Source organism: Macaca nemestrina, chromosome 7, assembly GCF_043159975.1.
Source record: "Macaca nemestrina isolate mMacNem1 chromosome 7, mMacNem.hap1, whole genome shotgun sequence".
Classification (NCBI taxonomy): Eukaryota; Metazoa; Chordata; class Mammalia; order Primates; family Cercopithecidae; genus Macaca; species Macaca nemestrina.
Genome location: NC_092131.1, coordinates 99,537,443 through 99,564,306, shown reverse-complemented (window position 1 = coordinate 99,564,306; position 26,864 = coordinate 99,537,443). Strand labels below are relative to the sequence as shown.

Below are 26,864 nucleotides of genomic sequence, written 5' to 3'. Positions count from 1 at the left end.
TATATCTTCCTTGGTGAAATATCTATTCAGATTACTTGCCTATTTTAAATTGAGTTGTTTGTCATTTTACTGTTGATTTGTAAGGTTGGTAGATAGTTTTGTTCAAATCATCTTTATCCCTATGATTTTCTGTCTCATTGTTTTATCAGTTATTGAGAGGGATATTAACCTCTCCAAATATTATGGTTGCATTGTTTATTTCTCCTTTCCTTTTGTCAGTTTTTACTTCATGTATTATGGGGCTTTATTATTAGGTTGATGTAGTTGCATTTACACCTGCCATTTTGTGATTTGTTTTATGTCTCAAGTCTTTTTTGTTCCTTTGTTTCTTCTTCATTGTAGTCTTTTGTGTTAAATATTTTCTCATGTTTTGTTTCAATTCCTTTTCCCCATGTTTTGAATTATTTTCTTAGTAATTGCTTGTATAATATGTGTCTTAAGTTACCACAATGTAATTCAGGTCAGTACTAAATTTCTCTAGAACATGGAAACTTTCCTCCAATATAGCTCCATTTCATCCCCCTCCTTTGTAGTTTTATTGTCATATATATTACATCTATATATTATAAATGCAGTGTTATGATTCTATGCAATCTAATGCCTTTTAAAGAATTTAAGAGAAGAAGAAAAATACACTTATATAGCCTTTTGTATTTACTCACATATTTAACTTTTCTGGTGTTCTTTATTAATGTATATCTTAGTGTATATTTGAGTTACTATATGGTATCATTTCCTTTCCATCTGAAGGAATTCCTTTATTATTTTTGCAAGGAAGATTTGCTAGCAGTGAATCCCCCAAGTCTTTGTTTATCTAGGAATATCTTTATCTTGCCTTCATTTTCAAATGAAAGCTTTGCCGGATGTAGAATTCTTGGTTGACAGTTTATTTTCTTTCAGAACTTTAAATACATTGTTTCTGATAAAAAGTCAGCTCTTAATCTTATTGAGGACCCTGGGTATGTGATGAGTTGCCATCTTTTCTTGCTGCTTTCACAATTTTCTGTTGGTCTTTGCCTTTAAACAAACTATACTGTGTCTAGGTGGGGATCTTTTTGTGTGTGTCCTTCTTTGGGGTTCATTGAGCTTGTTGAACATGTAGATTCTTATATTTCACTACATTTTGGATGTTTGGGCCATTATTTCTTCAATTTTTTTTCCTGCCTCTTTCTCTTTTTTCTTTATGGGACTCTATTGCATGTCTATTGGTATGCTTGATGGTGTCCTAAAGGCATCTGAAGCTATGTTCATTTTTCTTCTCTGTTCTTCAGATTGCATAATTCTTATTGATTGTTTTCCAAGTTTACTGATTTACTGATTCTTTCTTCTGACATCTCATATCTGATATCGAGCTCCTTTTGGGACTTTTTTGTTTCATTTATTATACTTTTCAACTCTAGAATTTCCATTTGGTTCCTTTTTTTAAGAAAAGTAATTTCTATATCTCTTTTTTTAAGAGACAAGAGTCTCACTCTGTCACCCAGGCTGTAGTGCAGTGACATCATCATAGTTCCCTGAAGCCTCAAACTCCTAGGCTCAAGTGATTCTTCCACCCCAGCCTCCTGAGCAGCTAGGGCTCTCTCCAGTGTGTGCTCATGGCTTTCTGGTCAACCAGAGATAATGCGGAGAGCTTAAGGATCCCTATAGCTGATTCCTATCTTCTGTTTAAAATTCTGTGTAGTTTGCCAGTCTTTTGCTTGCCCCAACCAGGACTAGTGGTTGCAGCCTCAGGGTAGCTGAGGGGGATTTCCTTGTTTATTTGCAATCGATACTCCTTTCCTTACTGACAATGTGTGGAGTTTTTTCACATCACATGCCAAACAAAGTGAACTCCGTCCAGCAGTGGGGTTGCTGGTATGCATGGCCAGCCCTGCCTGCCACTGTTGTGCCAACCTACATGGGAGTAGTAGGGGGGGCAAGAACCAGATTCCCACTGATCTACCCAGAAGTTTTAAATGAATTAATGCTCCTCAATTTGTTGTATGTTTTGTCCAGGGTCTTGAAATGGTTGTTTTTGATAGTTTTATCATTGTTTTTGAGAGGATTTGCCAGGCTTCTCACACTGCCATTCTAGCCCCATTGTCTTTTTCCATCTTCTAGAGAGGAAAACTCATGGGGCAGATAAAGTATGGACTCTGGCCCCGGATTGCCTGGGCTTGAATCCTGATCCTGCCATTTATAAGCTGCAAGACCTTGGGCAAATTACTAGACCCTGGACAAATGACTTAACTTTTGTGCTTCTGTATCTTCATCTGCAAATTGGAAATAATAATAGTACTTACCTAATGAGGTTGTTGTAAGAATGAAATGGATTCATCTACATAGTGATAGCAACAGTGCTGTTACTGCAAATGCAATATATTAGCTGTTTTTATTGGTGCAGCAAGGGCAGGGACTGTATCTTACTTGGCACTTTAAACCTTGCCCCACCATCCTTGGTCTGGTTTCTTGCACATAGTCAGCTCATTGGATTCTCAGATCTTTCCTAAGTAATGCTTGACATACGGAGGAAATGATGGCAGCTCTCACAGTAACTGAAGATGCGAGGAGGAGGGACTGCAAGGGACCTCAGGAACAGATGGCCTGGTGCCTCGTTGAGGCCAAAGGTTGGTCAGTGTGTTTTCCCTCCTAGCTCTAGGAACTGCCCAAATTGCCTGGTACTGCTCAGATGCCATTGGATTTGAGATGAGGTCTGTACACTTACATTTCCAATCCAAGAAGTTAATTAGCACAATTGCCACCATTTCAGAAGTTATCTTGTTCCGGGCACTTCCAGGAGTGGACAGGACAATGTGGCGAGGATGCTGATTTTTAGGTATTTTTGCAAAAGGGAGTGATTATGAGGGAGCTGTGGGAGAGCAGGGGGTCTTATGGTGTGTACTCACCAACCTCAGCTGTTTCTCACCCACACAGAGCCATCGAGCAAAGGAGAGATTGGTGCCTCTTCCTCCAGTGGACACAACTAGGGTGAACAAAGTATGGGATGCCTTTGTAGAGGGAGGCATATGTCCTACGCAGCTGTATGCAGTGATCCTGGCTTAGCCACCACATATCCAGCTCTGTGCTCGGGAGCAGGGCAGCATGGCCATGGGATAGTAGCCATAGATGTGAAATCTGCTTACCTGGGTTTGACTCAGGTATACCCAGCAAATGGGGACTTTCTTATGATTCTTAGCAGAAGGACTGAAGGAGGATGGCAGTGACAAGAAAGGTGATTGTTGAATTTAAGTTGTTTTACATGGATGAGGATCAGGTGTGCTTGTGGAGAGGGTAGGGGTGGAGCCAGTGGAGAGGGTGAGAGTGAAGAGGAGGAAACAGGGCACAGTGATGGAGAAACGTCTTCAGGAGATGGGAAGGAGTAAGTTGGGTAGAGGGATCTGTGTTCAACTGGAGGGAGGGCCATGCTTTTCCTGGGTGGAGGTGAGGTGCCCCACAGCACATGCCCTCACTTCCCTTTCCTCTGAAGAGGGTCCCACATCTGGCTTCAGCAGGAAGAGGCACTGCTGTTACATCATGCACTGATGTTAACCTCTCTACTCCTGTGTTCAATTACAGGTACACCTTTTGGTGTTTACTTGGGTGCTTATCGGTATAGCATTTTTAGCACCTTGACCAGATACCATGCATCCAACAAGTAGGAAACTGTTTTACTCCTGAGGGAGCGAGACCAAGTAGTGATATGTCTACTTTTCTCCTAGCGCGGGGGGAGTAGAATTAAACTGGGCATCAGGTGTGTCATTTGCAGGTGCATGATCCATTGCAAATTGCTTCATTCCTCTGGACTTCCGGTTCCTCCTAGTAGACTGCAAGGAATGGACTAGATCATATCAACATCCAATTAGCAGTTAATGTCTGTTGGTCCTGTGATCAGTCACTGTGTGTCTCAGATGAAGCCGGTGAGGGTGTTTTGTGCCTGAGAAACACTAAAATAGGAGTAGAAGGACGCACAGGTCAATCAGAGCAGCAAGCTGGCAGAGGCAGGTTGGAGAAGGTGAGTTCTTACGGTTTGTGGTTGTTTTCTTCACTACTCTGACACTAAAATTGGACTTTGTTATTATTCTGGAAGCTTTTTTTTTTCTTTTGAGACAGAGTCTTGCTCTGTCCCCCAGGCTGGAGTGCAGTGGCGCCATCTCGGCTCACTGCAAGCTCTGCCTCCTGGGTTTATGCCATTCTCCTACCTCAGCCTCCTGAGTAGCTGGGACTACAGGCGCCCAGCTCGGTTTTTTGTATTTTTTAGTAGAGACGGGGTTTCACTGTGGTTAGCCAAGATGGTCTCCATCTCCTGACCTCGTGATCTGCCCGTTTCGGCCTCCCAAAGTGCTGGGATTACAGGCTTGAGCCACCGCGCCCGGCTGTATGGAAGCTTTTTAATGCTACATATAGGAGGATGCTATTTTGTTCTGACCTGTGTTTATTCCATATCTACACACACAAGCTTTGGTAATCGTATTATTTTATTAGCGTATTTATGGAGGTTCATTTCCAAGAGAGGATATAATTAGGTGGAAATTGATTATCTTGATAGTTAGGATTTAACCCTACCTGTCTGATGGTTTGCTTTTGAGGACTTTATATGCAATGATTTTTTACCCTGACCTGGTAGAGATGGGTTGTAAGCAGCACAGTCCTGTGGAATTACAAGTAAAATTTGAAGGCCAAGAAAAAAAGAAATGAGTTGCTTATGCTCATCCCTGACATCCCACATCATTGCTCTTGCATGGCTGCAGGCTTGAGTCTGAGATTCCTGGGAACCAAAGCAAATGGGGAAATACAGCTATAATCACATTATTTATAGACTTTTGTTGGGTGTAGCTAAGGTGAGAGAAACAGTAGAACTAGTTCCCAGAAGAAGCAGAGCTTTTGCTAGACCTTAATTTTAAAAATGTCTCTTATCTGCCTTAAACCAATGTTTCTGATAGTATATATAGCTATCCCTTGGTATCTGCGGGATATCCAAGGCCCTCTGCAGATACCAAAATCTGAAGAAGCTCAAGTCTGTCCAAGAACATAGTATAGCATTGGACTTTAACTTATGAAATCCTCTCATATACTTTAAATCTTCTCTTGATTACTTGTAATACCTCATGCAGTATAAATGGTTCTTATGCTATTGGTTTTTAATTTATGTTATTTTGATTGCTGTGTTATTTTTTATTTTTATTTTTTTCCGGATATTTGGATCCATGTTTGGTCAAATCCCTGGATAGACCTATGGAAATGGAGGCAGGCTATATATATGTTTTCAAGGGATGCTTAGGTTTTTTTTTTTTTTCCTTTTTCTTTTTTTTTTTTTTAAGTTACATGGTCAAGGGAGTTTCAGGAAATGCTACATAATATATATTTTGATGGATTTTTGACAGTGAATGTTACCATTTGAAAAACTTATAAAAGTCTTGTAAAGAAAACTATATATCTTTGTTCAACCCACAGTTTTAAAAATTTCCCATGACCTCAGAACTCTTTTCCTTCTTATACAACTTTTAACAATAACTAAACTTATCATTACTTTTTAGGGCAAGTTTGGTCACCAATTTGCCTGGGGCTGCCCCTGCTTAGCTGATAGGCCCATTAGCCTTCATCCCCAGGTCAGGGGCCACCTCACCGACACAGGGGCACAGGGTTTGGTCACTTGGGTGCTGTCGGACCAGTGGGGTTGGGCATCAGTCCTGACTGTGTGCCCTAGCTGTGTGGCATCAATGGGATAGTTATCTTCTCTGGGCTCAGGTTCCTCATCTGTAGAATGGGATAATAATATTTCTGCCTCATGGAATCGTAGTGAATAAGTGTGTCAGAATATGTAAAGCACTCCATACTGGACTTGGCATAAGTCATAACAAATGTTCAATATGATTGTATTTAATGATACCCCCATTCCAGAGCTTGCTCTGATGAGACACTTTTCTCCTCAGTTGCTAGGGGCTAACTAACTATGTGCTCTTTCTTTGGGTACTGATTGTGTGTTTTTCTTTATTCCGGTAGAGAGAAGCTTTATTCATCCTTTATGATAATTGCCTGTTTTCATAGTTGTTGTCTCCATGATACTGTGAGCCGGTTGAGGGCAGAGACCAGGTCTTATCGAACTTTGCATATCCAGCCCCTGGCAGGGCACAGCTTTGCAATAAAGGATTTTCAGTGCATTTGACAGGAAGCCGGGGCCCTGGGGCATATCAATAAGCCTGATTCAGTGAAAACAATTCTGCCTAGCAGCATGTGTGTGTGCATCAATCATTGGTGCCTTAGACTAAGATCTCTGTCTTGAGAATATGTCTGATCCTCTATACATATTTGTTGAATGCTGAGGAAATCATTGAAATCATTATTCTTAAAGTTTCTCCAATAAAAGAGCCCTGGCACCACAGAAGTTGGTTCGTTAAAGGTGTGAAACACAAACTATTAATAATAGCCTGATGCAAAAATATCTGGAAGTGAATTGAAAGCTCTGATCCTGAGTGGTAGAAAATTCTATTAGTTGACTGTACCCGGGAGGGATGGAGAGTCTTTATTTTTCTATGATGGACCAAAGAGCTACAGAGAAAAATCAATGATGAGATTTATGAGTAGGAAGCAATTAAATTGAGTGGGTTTTTTTTTTTTAAAAGAAGAGAATCATGAAATGTTACATACTCTCTTAGAATGAATTGATGAACATAAAAATCCACTAAATAAGGAATAATAACATTTGCCTCAATTTTACTTTAGGGCCATTTAGAGGAAAGAGTGGAAGGAAAGGGAGATGAGAGAAACTAAGAAATGGAGTATAGAGGAAACAGTAGTCTGAGGAAGGTGCAAATAGTGAGGTAGAGAAAAATGCAGGCGATGGCAGAGACAGAGTCTTAAGAGACAGACCAAGGAGGCTGTTTTTCTTGTTTGTTTGTTTTCTTTGAGACGGAGTCTCACTCCATTACCCAGGCTGGAGTGCACTGGTGCAATCTCAACTCACTGCACCTCTGCCACCCGGATTCAAGCAATTCTCCTGCCTCAGCCTCCTGAGTAGCTGGGATTACAGGCACCTGCCACCACACCTGGCTAATATTTGTATTTTTAGTAGAGATGGGGTTTCACCATGTTGTCCAGGCTGGTCTTGAACTCCTGACCTCAGGTGATTCGCCCACCTTGGCCTTGGCCTCCCAAAGTGCTAGGATTTTAGGCAGGAGCCACTGCACCTGGCCCAAGGAGGCTTTTTTTTTTTTTTTTTTTCCCCCTGAGACGGAGTCTCACTCTGTCGCCCAGGCTGGAGTGCAGTGGCATGATCTTGGCTCACTGCAACCTCCGCCTCCCAGGTTCAAGTGATTCTCCTGCCTCAGCCTCCTGAGGAGCTGGGATTACAAGCATGTGCCACCATGCCTAGCTAATTTTTTTTTTTTTCTATTTTTAGTAGAGACGGGGTTTCACCATATTGGTCAGGGTAGTCTTGAACTCTTGACCTCAGATGATCTGCCCACCTCGGCCCCCCAAAGTGCTGGGATTACAGGCGTGAGCCACTGTGCCTGGCCCCAAGGAAGCCTTTCTAAGGAAGGCCAGGCTGACTCTCACTCGCAGACTAGGTGATCAGAGAGAACGATAGTGCCCTTATGAAAGACCCACGTGTAGAGAGGGCAGTACAGAGGCCCAGAGAGAGAGCCAGCAGCTTTCAGGATCCTGCTGCAAGGACGAGGGAAATTACCATGCACGACCCCAGGCATAACTGTGATGTGCAGGTGTGCAGAGCCTTTCTCTCCCTCATTTGAACCCTGTGACAAAACTATAAGGGGGTAATTGTTATCTCCATGTTATAGATGGGAAAGGAGAGTTGCAGGGGTGTTAAGTGCCTTTTGTCTCATATTACCCAGTTAATATGAAACTCAAAATCTCACACATTTTCCACTGTAACCCCTACCCCCACAACTTGCCCCCTAAAATGATGATGCTTTTGGTGTAGACTGGAGTTTACAGTCTGTGTCTATGAGATTCTCCATATGATTCTTAGTCTGCTTGTTTTTAAAGAAAAATGGTTTTAAAATAGTCCCCATTTATATGTGAACATGATCCAGGCTAAATCATTCCACCAGAAGTAAAACATCATTGACTAAATGTCTCTTTTCCCCAGTCGACACATGAGGTGGGTGTTCTCTTTGCCACCATAGCCGTGACAAGAGGCTGATCTTGTGTCGTCTTCTGTTACTTGGTTCTGCAGATCTAGGATCCTGGAATTCACAAGTGAATGCATTTTGTGTGCCATTTCCCTAGAACTGTAAATGACTCACTCCAAGGAGCTGCTGTCTAGATGAGAAACAAAACCTCACACTATTGCTGCTGCTGCTTTATCGTGGGGAAATGACTTCTGGGCTTAGGTGATTAAGTCTCTTTCTCCCGCTTTACTACAGGAAGACATGTCCTTGGCACATCAGACAAGATACTGAAGTTATCTTGCAAATTAGTTTAATGAAATTAAAAAAAAAAAACTTGGCCGGGTGTGGTGGCGCACACCTGTAATCCCAACACTTTGGGAGGCCGAGGTGGGCGGATCACCAGAGGTCAGGAGTTCAAGACCAGCCTGGCCAAAATGGTGACATCCCATCTCTACTAAAAATAGAAAAATTAGCCGGCATGGTGGCGGGTGCCTGTAATCCCAGCTACTCGGGAGGCTGAGGCAGGAGAAGTGCTTGAATCTGGGAGACGGAGATTTCAGTGAGCCAAGGTTGCGCCACTGCACTCCAGCCTGGGCGACAGAGTGAGACTCTGTCTCAAAACAAAACAAAACAAAACAAAGAAACAAACAAAAACACAAAAAAACTTGCATTAAAATTGTGCCTGGAATGACTTTTCTGTTACAGCAATAGGAGTGCTTCATATACTTACCAATGGCCAGTGTTTGTACTGCCAGACATAGGAATAGTGTGATTTCCCAAGCTAGATTTATGGAGATCAGGGTTTGGCATTCTACATACGGCCTGTGGACCAAATTTGGCCTGCTGCCTGTTTTTGTAAATAAAGTTTTATTGAAACACAGCCATTTCCATTTGTTTATATATTGTCCATGCATGCTGCTTTTGTGTTATGGTGGTAGAGTCGAGTAGTTGCTATGGTGACCATATGGCCTAAATATCTACTGACTGGCTTTTTGCAGGGAAAGTATGCCAAACCCTGTTCAGGAACCCCTGTTGGGAAAAACCACAGGTTTTTGCAGGACCACAGCAAGGTTGACCTCTCCTGCACTGTTTTTAGCATCTGCTCCTTGACATGGGCCCTGCTGCTGAGCATGCAGTCTGAGGGTACAGCTTCCCCGAAGCTCTCCAGGAAGAGCCCACTCAGTTCTGTCACGTCTGCCGCTACTCAGCAGAAGGGCTTTAAAATGCAGGCTCTCCACACTGCACTCAGGAGCTCTTCCTGGTCTCACAGAGCATCCTGCTCTCTCAGCCTTCGCAAGGGCTCCAGACTGAGCCAGGTGAGACTCTTGCCGGGACCTTTTGGCTCCACCTTGTTTGTTCCTTGCCTCCAATCAGCTACCTCCTCTGTTGAGCTGGAACTCTAAGGTAGCTCTGCCACAGGGGCCTTTCCTTGCTGTTACACCAGCATTAGATTGCTGAAGCCTCCTCTCTCCCCAGCACTGTGGAAACAGCTGCCTCGGCAGTCTCTCCTCACTCCCTGATACCTGCACAGCAGTGCCAGGTTAATATTGCAGAAGAGCGGCTCCTGCTCAAGAACCTCCCTTGGCTCCCCATTGACCTCTAAATCAAAGCCTCAGTCTGGCCTTCAAGGCTGTTTTTATCTCAGACTACTACTCACAGTTCTCTGAAGCCACTCCATATTCCTACCCTTCCCCAGGGGTGGTCTAAACTCTCCCTCTGCCAGCCTCCTTGACGCCACTGATCTTTGCTCTTGGAATGTTGTGGCAGCCTCTCCCCTCCCACAGCTATTAAAATCTAGTTGATCCTTGTTAAATCCCAGGTATATATTCCTCCACACACAGCCAAATGAATGTTCTCGCTCCCTCAAACCTCTGCCACTCTGTTACCCTGTTGCAGGCTGTGTCATCGTTAGGTTGTTTCTTTCTGCTGTCCCCAGACTGTAAACTCCTACAGGGCAGCATGCTTTCTTAATCATGGTTATGTTTCTTGCATCTCCCACAGAGCAGACACTTGGCTGTGTGGGACTGAATTTGAAGTGAAGTCACAGAGCATGCATACCAGTGATGTGGCTAGCTTTTTAGTGTGCACCTACTGTGTGCCAGCTGCTCTGATGTATGACCTCATTAATGTCCGCAGAAGCAAGTATGTTCTCTCCACCACACAGGTGTGGAAACAGGCCCAGGAAGATTGACTTGACCAAATGCTGTCAAAGCCAGATGGGAACTGTTGCTCTCCTGCACCAGACTTATACTGATAGGAACAGGCTGCTCTGGTGTAAACATCCATGCATGCACAGCCTCTCTGCCACCTGATACACATGCACACGCCTCTACCTGCATGCATGTTAGAGTCACCCAGGGAACTCTGAAAATACAGATGCCCAGTCTTGCAGGTGGGAGGAAAAACACAGGTGTTTTTCAAAAGCTCAGGTGATGCCAGTTCAGGTCAAGGCCCCCGCCACCCAGGCCAGAGTAAGAAGATGTACACACCTCTGGGAGAGCCCCTGAGTTGCTGCTGCCTGCCCCTAAGAATAAGTGTTTATTTGTTAAGTGAATGCCTGATAGCCTTGCCCCTGGTTGGCAACTTTTGAAGGTGAGGATGGGCTCATGAGTACTTGGCCGTGGTCTCTGAATGTGTCCTGTCCTATGGCAACATAGACTGAAGCTCTCCCTTTTGGGCTAAGTGCTCATAGTTGCAGTTGGCCTTAGTGTGACTTCAGCACTTTCCAGAAGGTGAGGCTCCCAGAAATGCATCCCAACATTTCCCACATGAGGAGATAGTGTCTGTATGAACTGGAAATGAGGAGGTGATAATTTCTATTTGTAGGTAACTTAAACTCTTTAATCTTTTGAATGGGGGAAGGCTTGTTGAGAAGAGGGAGTAAAGCAGAGGTACTCAAAGTGGGTCTTCTGATTAGCAGCATCAGTGTCACCAGGTGGCTTGTTAGAAATGCATAGTCTAGACCCCACTCCAGAGACTCTGGGCTTGGGGTTCAGCAGTCTCATCTCCTCTGGGGGTAATTTTACTGCCAGTGAAGGTTGAGAACCTTGGTTCTAGAATGATGGTGAGTATGTGCCTGGTGCCTGACATGGTCAATGGTCCTCATCTCCAGCTGGGTATCAGACACATATCTATATCTATATACATATACATATCTACATCTATATAGATATATAGATATATTTTTTGAGACGGAGTCTTGCTTTGTCACCCAGGCTGGAGTGCAGTGGTGCAATCTCGGCTCACTGCAACCTCTACCTCCCAGGTTCAAGCAGTTCTCCTGCCTCACCCTTCAGAGGAGCTGGGACTACAGGCATGTGCCACCATGTCCAGCTAATTTTTGTATTTTTAGTAGAGATGAGGTTTCACCATGTTGGCCAGGATGGTCTCGATCTCTTGACCTTGTGATCCGCCTGCCTCGTCCTCCCAAAGTGCTGGAATTACAGGCGTGAGCCACCACGCCTGACTGGGACATCTATATTTTTAACAAGTGTTCCGGGACATTCTGAAATGCAAGCTGATATTTTTTTTTTTTGAATAATCATTGTAGAAGCCTGATACATACTGCATTCTTTACATAATAACCTCATATACACTTGGTTCAGGATAAGGGCGCTTCCTCTTTCCTTTTCCTCTTGCAGTTGTGGCTCCTTCTCTAATTATCAAGACCTTCTCTATTAGTCCTGTTACCCATTAAGTAAAAACAGTCATTCCCTTCCACATGCTCTTCCTCAGGCTGGATTGTTCACTGCCACATAAAAGCCACAAGTGGGTTTTATGGCCTCATGCATACTTAATTATTCTGTCTTCTCAAAATTGTGTTTTAAATGAGAGAAAACATTAGCCTCTGATCTAATTGATCCACAAAGCATCATTTCAGAATCTTTGCATGACTTAACTGTTGACCCAGACTGGCGTCGCGGTCCAGCAGAAGGCCACAGGTCAAGGAGGGAAAGGCCTTACTACTTCCTGTCACCCCTGTGAGTTGCTCTGCAAAGAGCAGGTGGGAACCAGGACAAGAGCTGCAGGCATGGGCGTTATCTGTCTCTAAAAGAACTGATTATTTTTTGTTTTGCCCACAGCTGTCTCTGTCCCCATCACCCTTATCTGTCATCATCAATGTGCACACCTGCATGATATTTTATGACACGGCACACCTGCTGAAATGGAGCAGTTGTCATGTTTCAGATTTGTTGTCTTGTGTGTATGTCATGAGGCATCATGGCAAAAATGAGATAGGGCTTCTGTTGTAACTCTTCCTCCCACTTTGTTACCCTCCAGCCTCATGGTGGGGTCCTAAAGCTGAAGACCTACCAGACTGCTTCAGCTGCCTCTCCAGGGGTGACTCTCTAGGGGACCCCACCCAGACATGTTCTTTTCCACTTCTGCATCCAGCTCCCTTTGGATCTCTCTCAAGACTCACACAAAGGCCTGGGTGAGGCTCCCCAAAGCCCCCTACCTCCCAGGTCTTTAGGCTGCCTTCCTTTTTGTTCCCACATTGTGTCACCTATTATAAACCTCTGGTAGACCATTTATTCCATCATGTTTGTATGTATGTTTGTGTTGCAAAGGAAATAAATGAATTTGTTTTTACTTGCCCAGACCCTTTAGAACTTCTTTGGGAGTATTTGAAAGCCATTTGAATGAGGCCAGGACTAGCTAAACTTCGTTTCTCAACAGCAGCAAATACCTGGTGTTTTAAAAGTGACAATCTAATCACATAACTAGGGCTGAGTGATTTGCAAGTTGGCCTTGACTTGGCTAGAAAGCACAATGGAAATAGCAGTTGGAATCAGAATGCCAGAGATAGAGGGTGTCATAAACGTCATAACCCTGCTCTGCAGAGCTTGCCCAAGGCTAGGGCTGAAAGAGAGACCCCCAGTAATGAGTGTCACGTCCTTAGCCCTGTGCTGCTCACTGCCATTAGAATCACCTGGGAGCTTTGAAAGCATCCGAGGGCCCCCAGGCCGCTCCCCAGACCAGTTCGGTCAGAACCTCCTGGGTGGGACCAGGCCTCTGAAATTTTTAGTGCTCCCCAAGTGCCTCCAATCTGCAGGTAGGATTGAGAACCACTAGGCTCAAGGAGTTTGTTTAAATATGTGGGTTTGAAAATGAGGCTAAGAGGAATCACCTGGCTATAGCTTTTTTTTTTTAAGTAAAGGGAAATTGAATAGAGGCATGCTAATTAGCACAGGCATATGTTTGTGCATAGATACATGTATCTGGACACTGCAGAGAGGTTGTATATGCTTGGATGTTTACAACAGTGTCCATATTTGTAGATTTGGAGGAAGGTTAGATCCATATGACTCTCCTTTTGACCTTTCCTTAGCAGACACACCCAGTTGGTGAGCAGATCCAGCTCATTCTCCCTGAAATAGAACTCTGCCCTAAAATGCTCCTTCCATCTTTTCCTGTTCATTTCCATTGCCACTGTGTTGATGTGGCCTTTTCTTCTCCCCGCTCTCAATATGGCCCAGGTGTCTTCTCTGCTGGCATTCTTCCATCCTCCATTCACCACACCTGGTGTGACCCTCACACTATTAAACCTTTGCTGTTCTCCAGTGCTCACAGATAAATGATGATAATGATAATGGTTATAACTGACCCTTCCCTAGCATTAACATGTATGTGTTGTTGACTCCTGACACCAGCTCGGTGAGGTAGCACTCTTGTCGCCCTTTTATAGATGGGGAAACTAACGCGCAAAGTAACTTGGCCAAGGTCAGCCAGAGTCGGAATGGACCCAGGTGGTCTGGCCCCAGAGCCTCTGTTTTGCTGCATCTCTCCATGCATTCCTGTCATGTAGGAAGGGAGAGGCTGCTCTTTGCTAACAGACTTTTCATCCATTATTTCTAATCTTCACATCCCTCCTGCTGAGTAGATACTATGATTCCTGTTTCATAGAATCCAGGCTGGGAGAGTTTGAATAACATGACTGAGGACACAGAGCTAAGGAAATAACAACAGGGATTCAAACCAGGTTTTCCTCCCTCCACCATCTGCGTTCTATCTACTTAATTGCTCCGGATTGTCTAAATTCACCCCTGTGGCATTTGTGGCTCCTTACAGTCTGTCCTCACCCCATCTTTCCAGCTATTTTCTTCCTTCCTTTCTTTTTTTTTTTTTTTTAAAGCAAGGTCTCACTCTATTGCGCAAACTGGAGTGCAGTGGCGCGATCTCAGCTCACTGCAACCTCCCGGGTTCAAGCGATTTTCCTGCCTCAGCCTCCTGAGTAGCTGGGATTGTAGGTATGCACCACCACGCCTTGCTAAATTGTGTATTTTTAGTAGAGAAGGAGTTTTACCATGTTGGCTAGGCTGGTCTCGAACTCCTGGCCTCAGGTGACCTGCCCACCTTGGCCTCCCAAAGTGTTGGGATTACGGGTGTGAGCCACTGCTCTCGGCCCCAACTATTTTCTCTTCCATGATGAAATCATGCCACCCATCTTTGGCTCATGCTGTTCCTTTTGCCTGAAGTGTTCTTCCCTGCTCAGCAAGGACATCATTCAGCTGTTAGATCTCCCATGACAAGGACTCTTGTCTTGCTCATAGCACCCTGCATGGAATTTGCACACAGCAGGAGAGAGTAGCCATCTCATTTTCTTACACTTCAAGAAGCCCTGTAAGAGTGCATCTCATCGTGGCGCCCTTAGTGTGAGGTTTGCATCACACATCTCATCTCCAGTCCCTTTGTGTTATTCTTAGGTACATGTTTACCTTCTTGCTAGATGGCTCCTTCAGGCCAGGTGTCCTCTCTCCATCACTTTTCTCTTGTGTCTAGGGCATTGCCTGGCAAGCAGCAGATGTTCAGTATATATTTGTTTAACAAATGTAGGGCAGACAAGAATACAAAAAAACGGGGAAATCATAATCAGTTGGAGGGCAGTTGGCAGAGTCATAGTGCTTAGAACAGTCAGGGGTGTATTTACCTGATGGCCTCTAGGGAAATGTACACTGTTTGGAAATTTCCAGAAGGAAGCAAAGAGCAAATGAATACCCCACTGGGCTAATTTAGCTTGTCCATTTTGCCACGTAGGTTTTGTTAAGTTTGTTTTTATTTTGAGATGGGGAACAGGCTTTGCTAGCCTCCCGCGGAAAATCCCCTGGTTCCTCTGTCTTCCTGGCATGGACTTTATCCCTAGTATATATTTGGGATTGTGTACAAACTGCGGACTTCAGGACTTTTATAGGACTTCATGGGCGGTCTGTGGTGGAGGTTTGTGGGGGTGGGGAAAGCAGTGTTTCCGGAAGAGGGAAGAAGCTTTCAGGATGGAAACAGGTGCCAGAAAAAAACATTTTTGCTACTGGGAAAGTGAATTCGTTAACCGTTGAATTAGGGTTATGATACTAAATAAACGTCTTTCTGATTCGTCAGGTTAAAAGGCATTTACACAGCTGCCTTTTTTGCACCTGGCACAGGAGGCCAGGTGGGAGGGTCCCGGGGGGAAGGACAGAGCGCACTGTCAGGTGGGAAGGAGAGGCCTCCTGGGCATCTCCTTGGATTGGCTCTGACATTTCTTCTTGCCCCCTTCAGGTGAGCGTCCTGACCACCCTGGAGCGTAGGTTCAACCTGCAGAGCGCTGACGTGGGTGTGATCGCCAGCAGCTTCGAGATCGGGAACCTGGCGCTCATCCTCTTCGTGAGCTACTTCGGGGCGCGCGGGCATCGGCCGCGCCTAATCGGCTGCGGCGGCATCGTCATGGCGCTGGGCGCGCTGCTGTCGGCGCTGCCAGAGTTCCTGACCCACCAGTACAAGTACGAGGCGGGCGAGATCCGCTGGGGAGCCGAGGGCCGCGACGTCTGCGCTGCCAATGGCTCTGGCAGCGACGAGGGGCCCGACCCCGACCTCATCTGCCGCAACCGGACGGCTACCAACATGATGTACTTGCTGCTCATTGGGGCCCAGGTGCTCCTGGGCATCGGTGCTACCCCAGTGCAGCCCCTGGGCGTCTCCTACATCGACGACCACGTGCGGAGGAAGGACTCCTCGCTCTATATAGGTAGGAGCTGCCCCAGCCGTGTCAGCAAGAGACCGGGGTGTGTTGACGGTGGATAAAAGGGTGGCCTGGTGGACTTTGATTTTGCCGTTGTACTGGTTCTCAGACTTGGCTGCACACCCAGTGTTCTTGAAAAATACTTATGCCTGGGGTTGCAACCTGGGCATTGAGACGTTTTTAAAAGTTCCCAGGTGATTCTCATGAGCAGCCGAATTTGAGCTCCAAGGGACTAGACCACTAACTGCTTCAGTGGGAAAACATGACCGGGAGTTGTATGTTTCTCTCTTCTTTTTGGGTGTGTATGTGGACTTTGGGCCTTCTGATGTTAGCCACCAATGTATACTTGGGGTCTACACATTGGAAACTGCAGCTTTGAAGAATCAAAATGATGTCCTGGTGATTGTCCTATTGCAGCTCAAAAGGAGAGGTGATGGCTTTGCCAGCATTTGGCATCATTCAAAGTTGGTGACTTCCGGTAATTTTTTCAATAACGGAAGTATGCATGGGAATTGGGTATTTAGAGAGAAATAAGGTATTTGTGTTTTGAAAAGTTATTTTTCACTGTCAGTTTCCGATGTTTTATACTGGAAGGATGGAAACCACTTGTGGGTGGGGGTTAAGAATCATCTGAGTGGCAAGTTATTTATTATGTGGCGGGCGGTGTTTTCAGTCTCTGTGGTGGGTTCTGTTGGATGGCTGCGTGTGAGGTGAGAGCTGGCCAGCCCAGCATCTCTATCCCTTGTTTACAAAGTATAATTTTGTCTCCTGTCAGCTGCTGGATTTTTCTGACACATCCCCAGTCACTGAGTGCTAAGCTTTGAAAAAATTACCTCTACCCAGGGAAGCTTTTTGCCTCCCAAAAGCAATGTGCCTTGAGGTAGAAAGTTAATTATATTATGGAGGTTTAAGTGAAAATAGAATTTGAACTGGATTTGACATAAAGGTTCCTAACTGCCAAGCTTCAAGCTTGCTGAGATAGGACGGTTTGGAAGCAGGACACACCAGAATGCGGATTTTTCTCTGTGTCTTTCTGACCCAGCTTTGGAGTAGATGCATTTACTGAACACGTATGTTGCACACAGATGTTCTGACTGGCTGTGAACAGGCTCTGGGCAGGAAAGGTGGAAGGAATGTGCGTCTCCATTCAGAGGATGGAGCACCAGTGTGCCTAGCCACCACCTACCTATGGAACAAAGTGGAAGAGAAAACGGCTCAGGCCAGAGATGGTTAGGGGTTTCCATTATTACCTGAGAGTGGGTATGGTGGAGGAAGGGAACTAAGGTAATCGTTTTTCTTTCATTGCCTTAAGGCTTGAGTGAAAGCTGCTCCATGTGAGTTTTTTGCACACCAGGTCATGGACTACAGCATGTAGCCACAAAAGTCTCCTGAGGTCCACCCTCTGACTTGACTGATGTCACCCTAGGACTCTGGGAGAGTAGGTTTCTGGTAGGAATAACAGGAAGTAGATCCATCAGAGCACAGGGAATGAAATGGGGAGTGAAAACCTGAGTTGTTGTCTCTGCTCTTAGAATCAACTAGAAAAATTTCTCCCCAGAGTCACCCCTGAAGTCCCAACAGTGCTGTATCACTTCTGCCTAGGGCTTTCAGCCATAGTCGCTGAACCCTCTTCTGGAAGTGTCTCCTGATGAGTTAAGTTGTGCTATTTCCCCACACTGGGTGAGGGTCGGTTTGAATGTGCCAAAAGCTTTATGGTGAGGAAGCACTTCGGTTTGGGACATAGGGGTGTGGGAGGTGGACGCATGGACTGTAGGGCTGATCATTTGAGGCAGGAGGTCTTCTTGAATTCTGAGGCCTTGTCTATGGGATTTGCATTGAGTCTTTGGTAGGAAGAACTATTCCGCCAAATTTCTATTTGGTCACCCCATTCCTCTATGATAAGTCTACATTGGGGGAGTGTCTCTTTGCATGACGTATGAACGTCTTGGTGGCTCTGTTACATATGGCCAGGTTCCAAAACATCGTAGCCCATGCCGTGGAGATGATAGTTCTGTGTCTCTCTGCACTGGTTTCATGGGTTTGTGTTTATAGGGATCAGGAGAGGAGAAATCTTTTGCATAGATTGACCTCAATAGGTGGCCTTTTATTCCATATGTGGTTTATCTCCAGGTATAATTTAAGATCATAGCATATGCAGAGCATAACTGGTTCATTTATTTATTGTATGAGCTATAAAAAAAGTGTTTGTGCTAGTGAGAATATTTCAAAGTTTATCTCCTCTAATATGGCACTAGTTCCTGAAGCCACTTAACTTTACTTCAGAGTATTTGGGGTAGCCCACTGAACAGTATTGATATATAATTCTGGTCTCTTAACTCCCTGAAGAGGAGGAAAGTCTCAAGGGACTGATGCTGGGACCCTAGGTGTAAATGTATATCCATCGGGGAGGAATAACATGTGTACCCCTGGTTCCAGCTCCTGCAGAGCTGTTCTAGAGAGGGACCCACAACCAGCTGTCTGATCATATGCCTAAATTGTGATACCATAGTGGAGATTGAAAGGATTCTAAATATGGCATGTGTAAAACACCAGCTTGTTCTTGAGCTGAGCCTTCCCTGTGGGTGTCAGCAGGGAAGAGAATGATCAACATGCACAGCTCAGGCTGCAGGTCAGTGGTGATGATACCTGTCCCTGGGTTGCCCACATCGTGGGTCACTAGATGGGTGCTGTTTGTGCATTGGTGGCTGTGTCATAGCTTCCACTACAACCCAGGGCAAAGTGAAGCATTCCATCCTGAATTAAGCTGATATTTTCCAGTGAAATGACTTACTTGCTTTGACCTCTTGTGGCTGAGCCACTGCCAGACTCCTGGATTCCTGGATGGGCTATTCACAAGGGGCTCCTCTGGCTGGCACCATTCTTCAGCCAGTCCCTTCCATTGTGGGAGGGAGCCAAGGGAACTCATTACCAGGGGACAAAACTGGATGAATGGGGACTCAGCTCTGCTGGCAGGCTTTCACTGCAGCATCATGTGGCACCCAGCCTCACAGTGCAGCCAGATAGTGACCCGTGGGTGGCACGTGGCACTCTTTGTTCTTAGAGTGACTGCATGGGCACGGTGGCAGTGGAGACCACGGGGCCCCTACTGAGGTCCAAGAATCCATTCTTTGGGAGTCTAGTCATGCCTGTAGCTCCATGTTGTGACCTTCCATTAACCCAGTTTTCTTAGCTGTCCTTCTGTTTCTCTAAGTTCAAAACACAAGTCGTATTTGCTTTTTATGAAAGTGTAAGTAGGATGATGTAATGGACTTACTGTGCTCTTTCATTAGGTTGCCCCCCCTTTTTTTTCCAAGGAGGAAAAGGTGAAATGGGAGTAGTAAAGATTTCTAAATAACTTTATTCCTAGTTAAAAAGCATTACATGTTCACTGTTTACAATTTTGAATATGTAGAAAAAGAATAATTAGAGAATATTTACTTGTAGCTTTATGGTGTATATAATTCCATTCTCTTTTCTGCATTAGTATGCTTTTCTATGAAAATATGTTTATGATAAATGATGTTTTGTAATTTCATTTCTCTTAATATTTCATGAGAATTTCCTTGTTACTAAATATTCTATGACATTATTGCTGCATATATAATATTCCCTTCTGAATATATATGATAATATTTAATACTTTCTATAGTTGGACATGGATTTTTAAAATTTTTGCTGTTTTAAACAAAGCAGATAGGTAAAGTGTGATTCCGAGAGGTTGAGTAACTTACCCAAACTCATTTACCTGGATAGGGCTGGGCTGTGCATCTAAAAGTGACGCTTATTTCAGGTATGTCTGGGATCTGCTCACAAGGCTGGGATGGGAGCTCAAGGGTAGTGCCTGGTCCTAGGAGTCAGGTGCAAGCCAGGGCATTCCATGAGACAGCCCGAAGCCTCCTGGGCATAAAAATTGCAGCAGGAGCCAGGAAGGTGGGAAGACAGCAGTGTGTCTGGAGTCCAGGGAGAGAGGTGCTACTGAAATGGAGAATGAGTGTCAGAGCCAGAATGGAGAGTTAGAAGTAGGATGGAGAGAGAGGAAGGTGGTCTTAGCTAAGGTTCATGTCTGGGTTCTGGAAAGAGCTTGTGCCCCTGTTTCATAGTGCTTTGAGCTGAGATGGCTGCAAATCAGACCTTAGACATCTGGGGCAGGAGCAGCTGATCTGTTCCATCTTTTGCTCAGCTCTTTCCAGTAATGTGGGCGCCATACCTTCACATGCCATTCATTCTGTTTCTGAACTGCAGTAGCTGCTAGGAGGTTTTTTTTAATGTTGTGTTAGAAATAGGCCACCTTACAACTTCCCATACCCTGTGTTCTGGTTATGCCCTCTGGATCTACCATGAAAAATCCCTATCCCTCTTCCATATTTTGATGGCTTCCCAAATAGTTGAGCACTAACCTTTCATGGGTAGGCGGAGGGTATCTAAAGCTTGGCTCTTCTAGGCTAAGACCTTTGCTCTATGCTTGATGGGGTTTCCTACCATACTTCCTTCTTAAGAGGGATGCCAAGGGCTGGGGAGCTCATTACCAGAGGACAAAACCAGATGAATGGGGGGTGTGGGATATGGCATTGTATTAGTTTGCTAGGGCTGCCCTCAGCAAACACCACCGACTGGGTGGCTTAAATGACAGAAGTATATTTTCTTATAGTTTTAGAGGCTGGAAGTCTTAAGATTAAGGTGCCACAGGGTTGGCATCCTCTGCAGTCTCTCTCCTTGAATTTCAGATGGTTGCCTTTTCTCTGTGTCCTCACGTGGTCTTTCTTCTGCTTACACATCCCTGGTGTCTCTCTGTGTATCCAATTTACTCCTCTTACAAGGTCACCAGTAAGATTGGTTTAGACCCACCCATATTAGTTCATTGAACCTTAATTGCCTCTTTAAAGAACTTGTCTCCAAATATAGTCAGTCACATGCTGATGTTCTGGGGGTTAGGGCTTCAATATATGAATTTGGGGGAAGGAACACTATTCAGCCTGTAACAGACACCAAAGAGATCAGTACCAAACTAAGACTGCACTCCTGCCTCTTGTGCCAAAAGTTTTCTGTAAGGAACTGTATTGTCATTTTTTTCTCTAAGTACTTGAGGAATTGATGATGTGGTTTTTTTTTTTAATAGCTTTTAAAAATTATAGAATCACAAGTTGTGGCAAAATACAGGAAAGTCCCCTGTATCCTTCATCCTGTTTCCCCTGCCGTTGATGTCATGGTAACTGCATACAATAGCAAAACCAGGAAATTAACATTGCTATAATCCATAAAGTTTATTCAGATTCCTCCAGATTTTTTTTTTTCATTGTAGAGACGAAGTCTCACTCTGTCACCCAGGCTGGAGCACAGTGGTGCCATCTTGGCTCACTGCAGCCTCTGCCTCCTAGGTTCAAGTGATTCTCGTGCCTCAGCCTCCCAAGCAGCTGAGATTATAGGTGCCTGCCACCACACCCGGTTACTTTTTTTTGTATTTTTAGTAAAGACAGGGTTTCATCATGTTGGCCAGGCTGGTCTTGAACTCCTGACCTCAAGTGCTCCACCTGCCTCGGCCTCCCAAAGTGCTGGGATTATAGGCATGAGCCTCTGCGCCTGGCCAAGATTTCTCCAGTTTTTATATGTGCTCATTTGTGTGTCTGTCTATAGTTCTGTTCAGTTGTATCAAATGTGGATGATGCAGTTTTAAGAATGCAGATTGGGATCAAGATGAAACCAGATAATTTTGAGTTGTGCATGTTAGGCAGACACACGCACGCACGTGCACACACACAAACACACACACACACACACACACACACGGCACAGAGACAGGGACTGGCAGAGTCTCCTGAGGATGGATGTTCTGGAGAGAATGGGAGCTGGCCAGGGGAAAGGGGTTCTTTGAGAAGGGAGCTTTTGCTGTTTGCCTGAATACACAGGACAAGTGCTGCAACTCAGGAGGCACACATATTAGACACAAAAATGTGTCATGTTTTCTTTTTTTTAATCACTTATCGTGAACCGCAGTGCACCCCTCAGTGTTTCCGTTAATGATGCCGTTAATGATGCAAAGAGAGTAATTCTCAGATTTCATCTGCCAAGTTTTTGTTTAGTACAAAGGCCCCCCGAATACTGGCCAGCAACCAGAGAGAACCAAATTTCCTTTCAGATCCCTGGGAGCAAAGAGTTATTTTGCCTCTGACGAGTTTTTATTTTAACTCGACATTGGGTAAAATGTGTTTTAATTCTCCAAAGAACATGGATCGGGTATGAATCAAATATACTGTGACTGCAGTTCATCTGAAAAAATAATTAAAAAGCCATCCCTCGTAGGAGCAAGCATTGCTCATTATATGCTTGCAACTTCATTGATATTGAAGTTTCCTTCATTAATTTATTTTTCTAAAATAAATGGCACTCTAAAAGTGGTCAATTTGTTTTGGCGTTATTCCATTCCCTCTCACCAGCTGCTGGTCACATGCCATTTCCAGTGTGTTTTTAGCAACCTGCTAGGAAACAGCCTGTGGCTCTTATCTGGTGCTTCCATATTGCCTGGGCTGATAGGTGTTTCTCATTCATTCACAGCCACTCATAACTCATGCCCTGTGGTTCATGGCATCACTGTTGTGCTTGCTGCCTGGGTGACCTTTGGACAAGACTCTGTGGGCTCTGGAGCCTAACAGTCTTGAAATTCAAATTCTGGCCCCTCCACAACTCCTGGGTTTTGGATGAGTTTCCAGTTGCCCTGAGACTTTGGCCTTTTCAGTAAAATGGTCTGGTCTACCTGGCCAGGCTTTGCATGAATGTCAGGTATCCTGTGCACTGTGGGGATTGGTAAATGCTGCCCTGTTCATCCTTATGGTCATAGCATCTCCATTTCCAGATGTAGAAATTAAGGCACAGGTGGATACATGACTGACCTGTTTAAATACAGGAGCAGATCTTTAGACAAGAGCCCTTGGAACCTGATTTTCGGCCTGAGATGTGATCCATCTTATAGAGCTGAGAATAGCAACCTCTTCAGTCCTAAACCAGCAGGGCTCTTCTTTTCCTGAAGACCCCCTCCAGTGGCTCATCTCAAAGTGCATGAAGTGCTAGCGTTGCCCCAGGCAGGAGGAGAGCCAGTTTGTATTAATTTGGAGGCACCCCAGAGTATGGCCATTGCCCCAGTGTGATGTATGGATTGGCTTTCTGGGTTCTAGCATGTTGCTTCTTAATTTGGAAGCATATTGGCTCAATTTTATTTTAAATAATATATTCTTGTTTTAGTAACATTGAGAAAAACAAAAATGTAATAAGAAAATGTAAATAATATATAATCCAGATACCTACAGCAAATTATTGTCAGTAGTTAGGTATATTTTATTCCAGCCTTTTTTCTTTGTATATAGTTTTGCTTAGTTAAAAACCATACTATAAATAAACCTACTTTTTATCAGCTGGCATATTATAAAGTTTTTCCTGTGTCATAAACAATATACATCATTTTAGATAATTGCATTTTTTTTTGTCAATCTAGAAATGCTGGAATTTGCTAGTTGGGCATTTAGGTGATGAATGTCTTCGTGGCTTTATTTAGCCTTGTCCACGTTGGCTGAAAACTTTAAAAGCTCAGGTTAGTTCAGATAGATTCAGTGTGAGCTAAAAGCCAGCCTCGTGGCCTTGCGGTGACTTTTTCCAAAAGATAAATGAGTGAGGCCGGGAGTGTCCTGCAGACAGGCTCTGGGCTGGCTATGGCTGTTGGCATTCTTGTTTTGCAGCCCCCTTCCACGTCTGCTCAGGGATCACAATCTTAAGTGCTGAAGGGGCTCAGTTGACAAATGAGAAAAGCAGACAGTGTGGAGCCTGGGGAGCTGGTCCTTGCCTCATCCTCCACCATTTGTTGCCCTGTAGGAATGCAAAGTTACTGTTTCCACATCTTCTGATTGTTAACAGAGACTGGCAATTGGTATTTTTCAAGAGGATTGAGTTGCCACCTCATTGAAATCTTCTCCAAGCCCTTTGTGAGTCAACATTGTTTAGAATGTCTCGAACACATGGTAGCTGGAACACACACAGTGGCTTGCCATGGTAGGCTCTTTGCTCCAGACCATGAATTTCAAATTGCATTCATCTTTTGAGTTGCAAATAAATAAAACATGAAAAAAGAAAAGAAAGGAAAGCTGTCACACATTGTGAATGTCATAGCCAGCAAAACGTGTTCTTTGCTGTGGTTCTGAATGTTAGGGGTATTGGATTTGGAGGAAGGGGATTGGGGATCTTGCACAAACACAGGACAACCTGGCAGGGGTGAGGGGAACACCACTGCTGAGTGGACCTGCTCCTACTGACACCTTGCTTACTGCCTCACAATGATGGGGATTCCCAGGATTGGAAAGAAATGAAACCATTTTCCCAAGCTTAACATGGCCAGAAGAAGAAAAACATGGTTCAAGGTTCCCCAGAGAGAGTATTGGGATGCATAAACCAAACCTTTTGGGGCTGGCTGGGGCCTACAGATATTTACTGTGTGTGCAAGAGCATCTTTGAAGAAACTTTAGAACATAGCACTGAAGTATTTGATAGGCAGGAAACAGGACCAGAGAGACCCATGATGACCTAAAGAAAGGTGAAAGTCCACGTGAGGGAATTTTCCTTCCAGAAGGATGTCAAAGACTACTGCTAGTTACTTCTTCACCCCAGCTTCCTTACTGCACCTAACTAGACAAGGCACACCGATCTTATTTGCTTTTCAACTGCGGCACAGGTATTGTTCTTAAAAAAGATTTCGAGACATTTCCTCTAATAACATGCATATTGTTGCTCTTCAGTTTAAAGGAGTGTTTACTTTTCTGAGAGAGAATAATCTTGGCTTCATTTTCTTTTTGTCCTTTTCACCTACAAGAAGCATTGTGTGAGAGCAGATGGCATGAAAGGTTTGGTTTCTGTTGAGCATTGTGTTTTGCTATTGTTAACACTGGGATTTGAGGTTCATAGTCTTCCTCCTTAGTGGGAAGTGAGTTATTCATTGCTAGATAACTTTTTAAGTGTTAAAATGCCTCACAGAAGAGTCTCTTGTGGATATTTGCTTTTGTCTGTCCAGTACCTTGTTTTTTCCACTGGGAAACTACCTCTCCCATCTTAGGTGGTTGCTGTGGGTTGCAGAAGTGGCCATGTGGTCAGTCCAGACATGGTCAGTTGTGACATATAGAAGGTCTACAGTAGTCTACAGTGACAGACCCTAGAAGTGGGCCACTCAGAGTCCACTGTGAGGTGAGAGAAGTGGACCAGCTTCTCTTGTAGGACTGTTACTGAAAGAACTCTGAATACCCAGAGATTCCAGTGTCCATCATTGCTGCCACATGCAGAGAACTTGCCTAAGAATGAATGAACTTACCTACAGAGAAAAGTAGACCAGGGAAAAGGGAGAGCAAAAGGGCTTCCTAGATCCAGCCGTGCTTGAAGCTAGCATCTAGCCCTTAGAATCCTAGTCACTTGAACACATAAATTATCCTTTCCAACATCTACAGCTGCCAGGTTTCTGCCTCATCAGGCTTGAGTGCCCTGTCATGTCATAGAAGTTGGTCTGGATTGCTTCCCCCTTGAGGTATAACCAAGCATCTTTGAATAGGGATAGAGTCCAGGGAAACTCCGGTAAGGCAGTTGTTCTCTGCTCAAAGTGCTAGTTCTTTCACAGTACAAAGATAACCACTCATGAGACTCTGAAGAACCCCTGACCCTATGCATAAAATGAAAGGGGCTAGCTTGAAAGTGTTGGCTTAGCTCTTCATTTCATTATTTCAGAGGCATTGAAGTTACAGAACTTAGAAGCCAAAAGGAATGTCCCCTCTCCACCTTTCTCCCTACCTATCAAAAACAAACAAAAGTATTTTAAAAATAACCTGTTGGTAGGCTTTGTGCAGGAGCAGTAAGTGTTTAATAGCACATTGCCTATGTGGGCAGGAGCATGTTGAGCATGCTCAGTTTATTCAATGGTTCTGTTTATTGAATGGAAAAACTATAACCAACCCTGGCTCTTTTACTTGACTGCAGTTGCCAGAGCTACCTTAACTCCCTCAAATGACTGCATATTGTCAGGAATGAATAAGCTAAATAAATGAATATGTTCCATTCCCAGCGTGGCTTTGCCATTTCATTCCTGCCAAGCCCAAGCCGTGTGTGTGTGTGTGTGTGTGTGTGTGCGCGCACGCATGCTTATTTTAGCCCACATAATAGACAAATATGAAGATACCAAAGCCTTGTGTGGCTAGTGGACACTCATCAAAATTGAGGTGTATTTCTTTAGCACTCAGATTCAAGAATTTGGCTTAAGAATGTCAGGAGTCATTGTTGGCTACTTGAAGCTAAAGGTTCTTGGATGTGCTTTGCAGGAGTGGGGGCCATACCCTTTTCGAATTATGTGGAGATTTATGTGTATGTGTACCCTGGGAGGAAAGCTTTCACTGGATTGAACGAGGTTCATGACCCACAGAAGGTTAAAACCATATAAAGTGCTAATGTTAGACTTTGGTGACAGGCATCTTGGGGTGAGATAAGTCTAGCTAGTTGAGGGTGAGATAGGCTGTATGGAGTGAGAGATGGCATTTAGAGACTGGAATGTTGTTCACTGTTCAGCTCTTAGCTTGTTTTGCTCCCTGGGGAGCCACTGTACTTACAACAGGAAGCATTTAAGCATCACTTAGGCAACTGTGGTAAAAAGTCAGAATGCATTCTCAGCAGCATTGGAGACGCCCCTCAGCCCTCCACTCCCCCGAAAATTCCTCTGGGGCTGAAATTTTCCATCCCTTCTTTCAGCC

At 44.5% G+C, this 26,864-nt stretch overlaps 1 protein-coding gene across 12 annotated transcripts in view; it reads left to right on the top strand.

Annotated features, from left to right (window-relative positions):
- The window catches only part of LOC105479340 (solute carrier organic anion transporter family member 3A1), a 324,288-nt gene that overhangs the window by 48,109 nt on the left and 249,315 nt on the right, over positions 1–26,864 (top strand). For all 12 annotated transcript variants that reach the window (XR_011626118.1, XR_011626117.1, XR_011626119.1 and 9 more), the window contains one exon: positions 15,645–16,110. Coding sequence is in view for 9 of the 12 variants with exons in the window: in XM_011737283.3 (XP_011735585.2) it covers positions 15,645–16,110 (466 nt within the window). In the remaining 3 variants the exon portion in view is untranslated. The remainder of the gene's footprint in view (positions 1–15,644; positions 16,111–26,864) is intronic.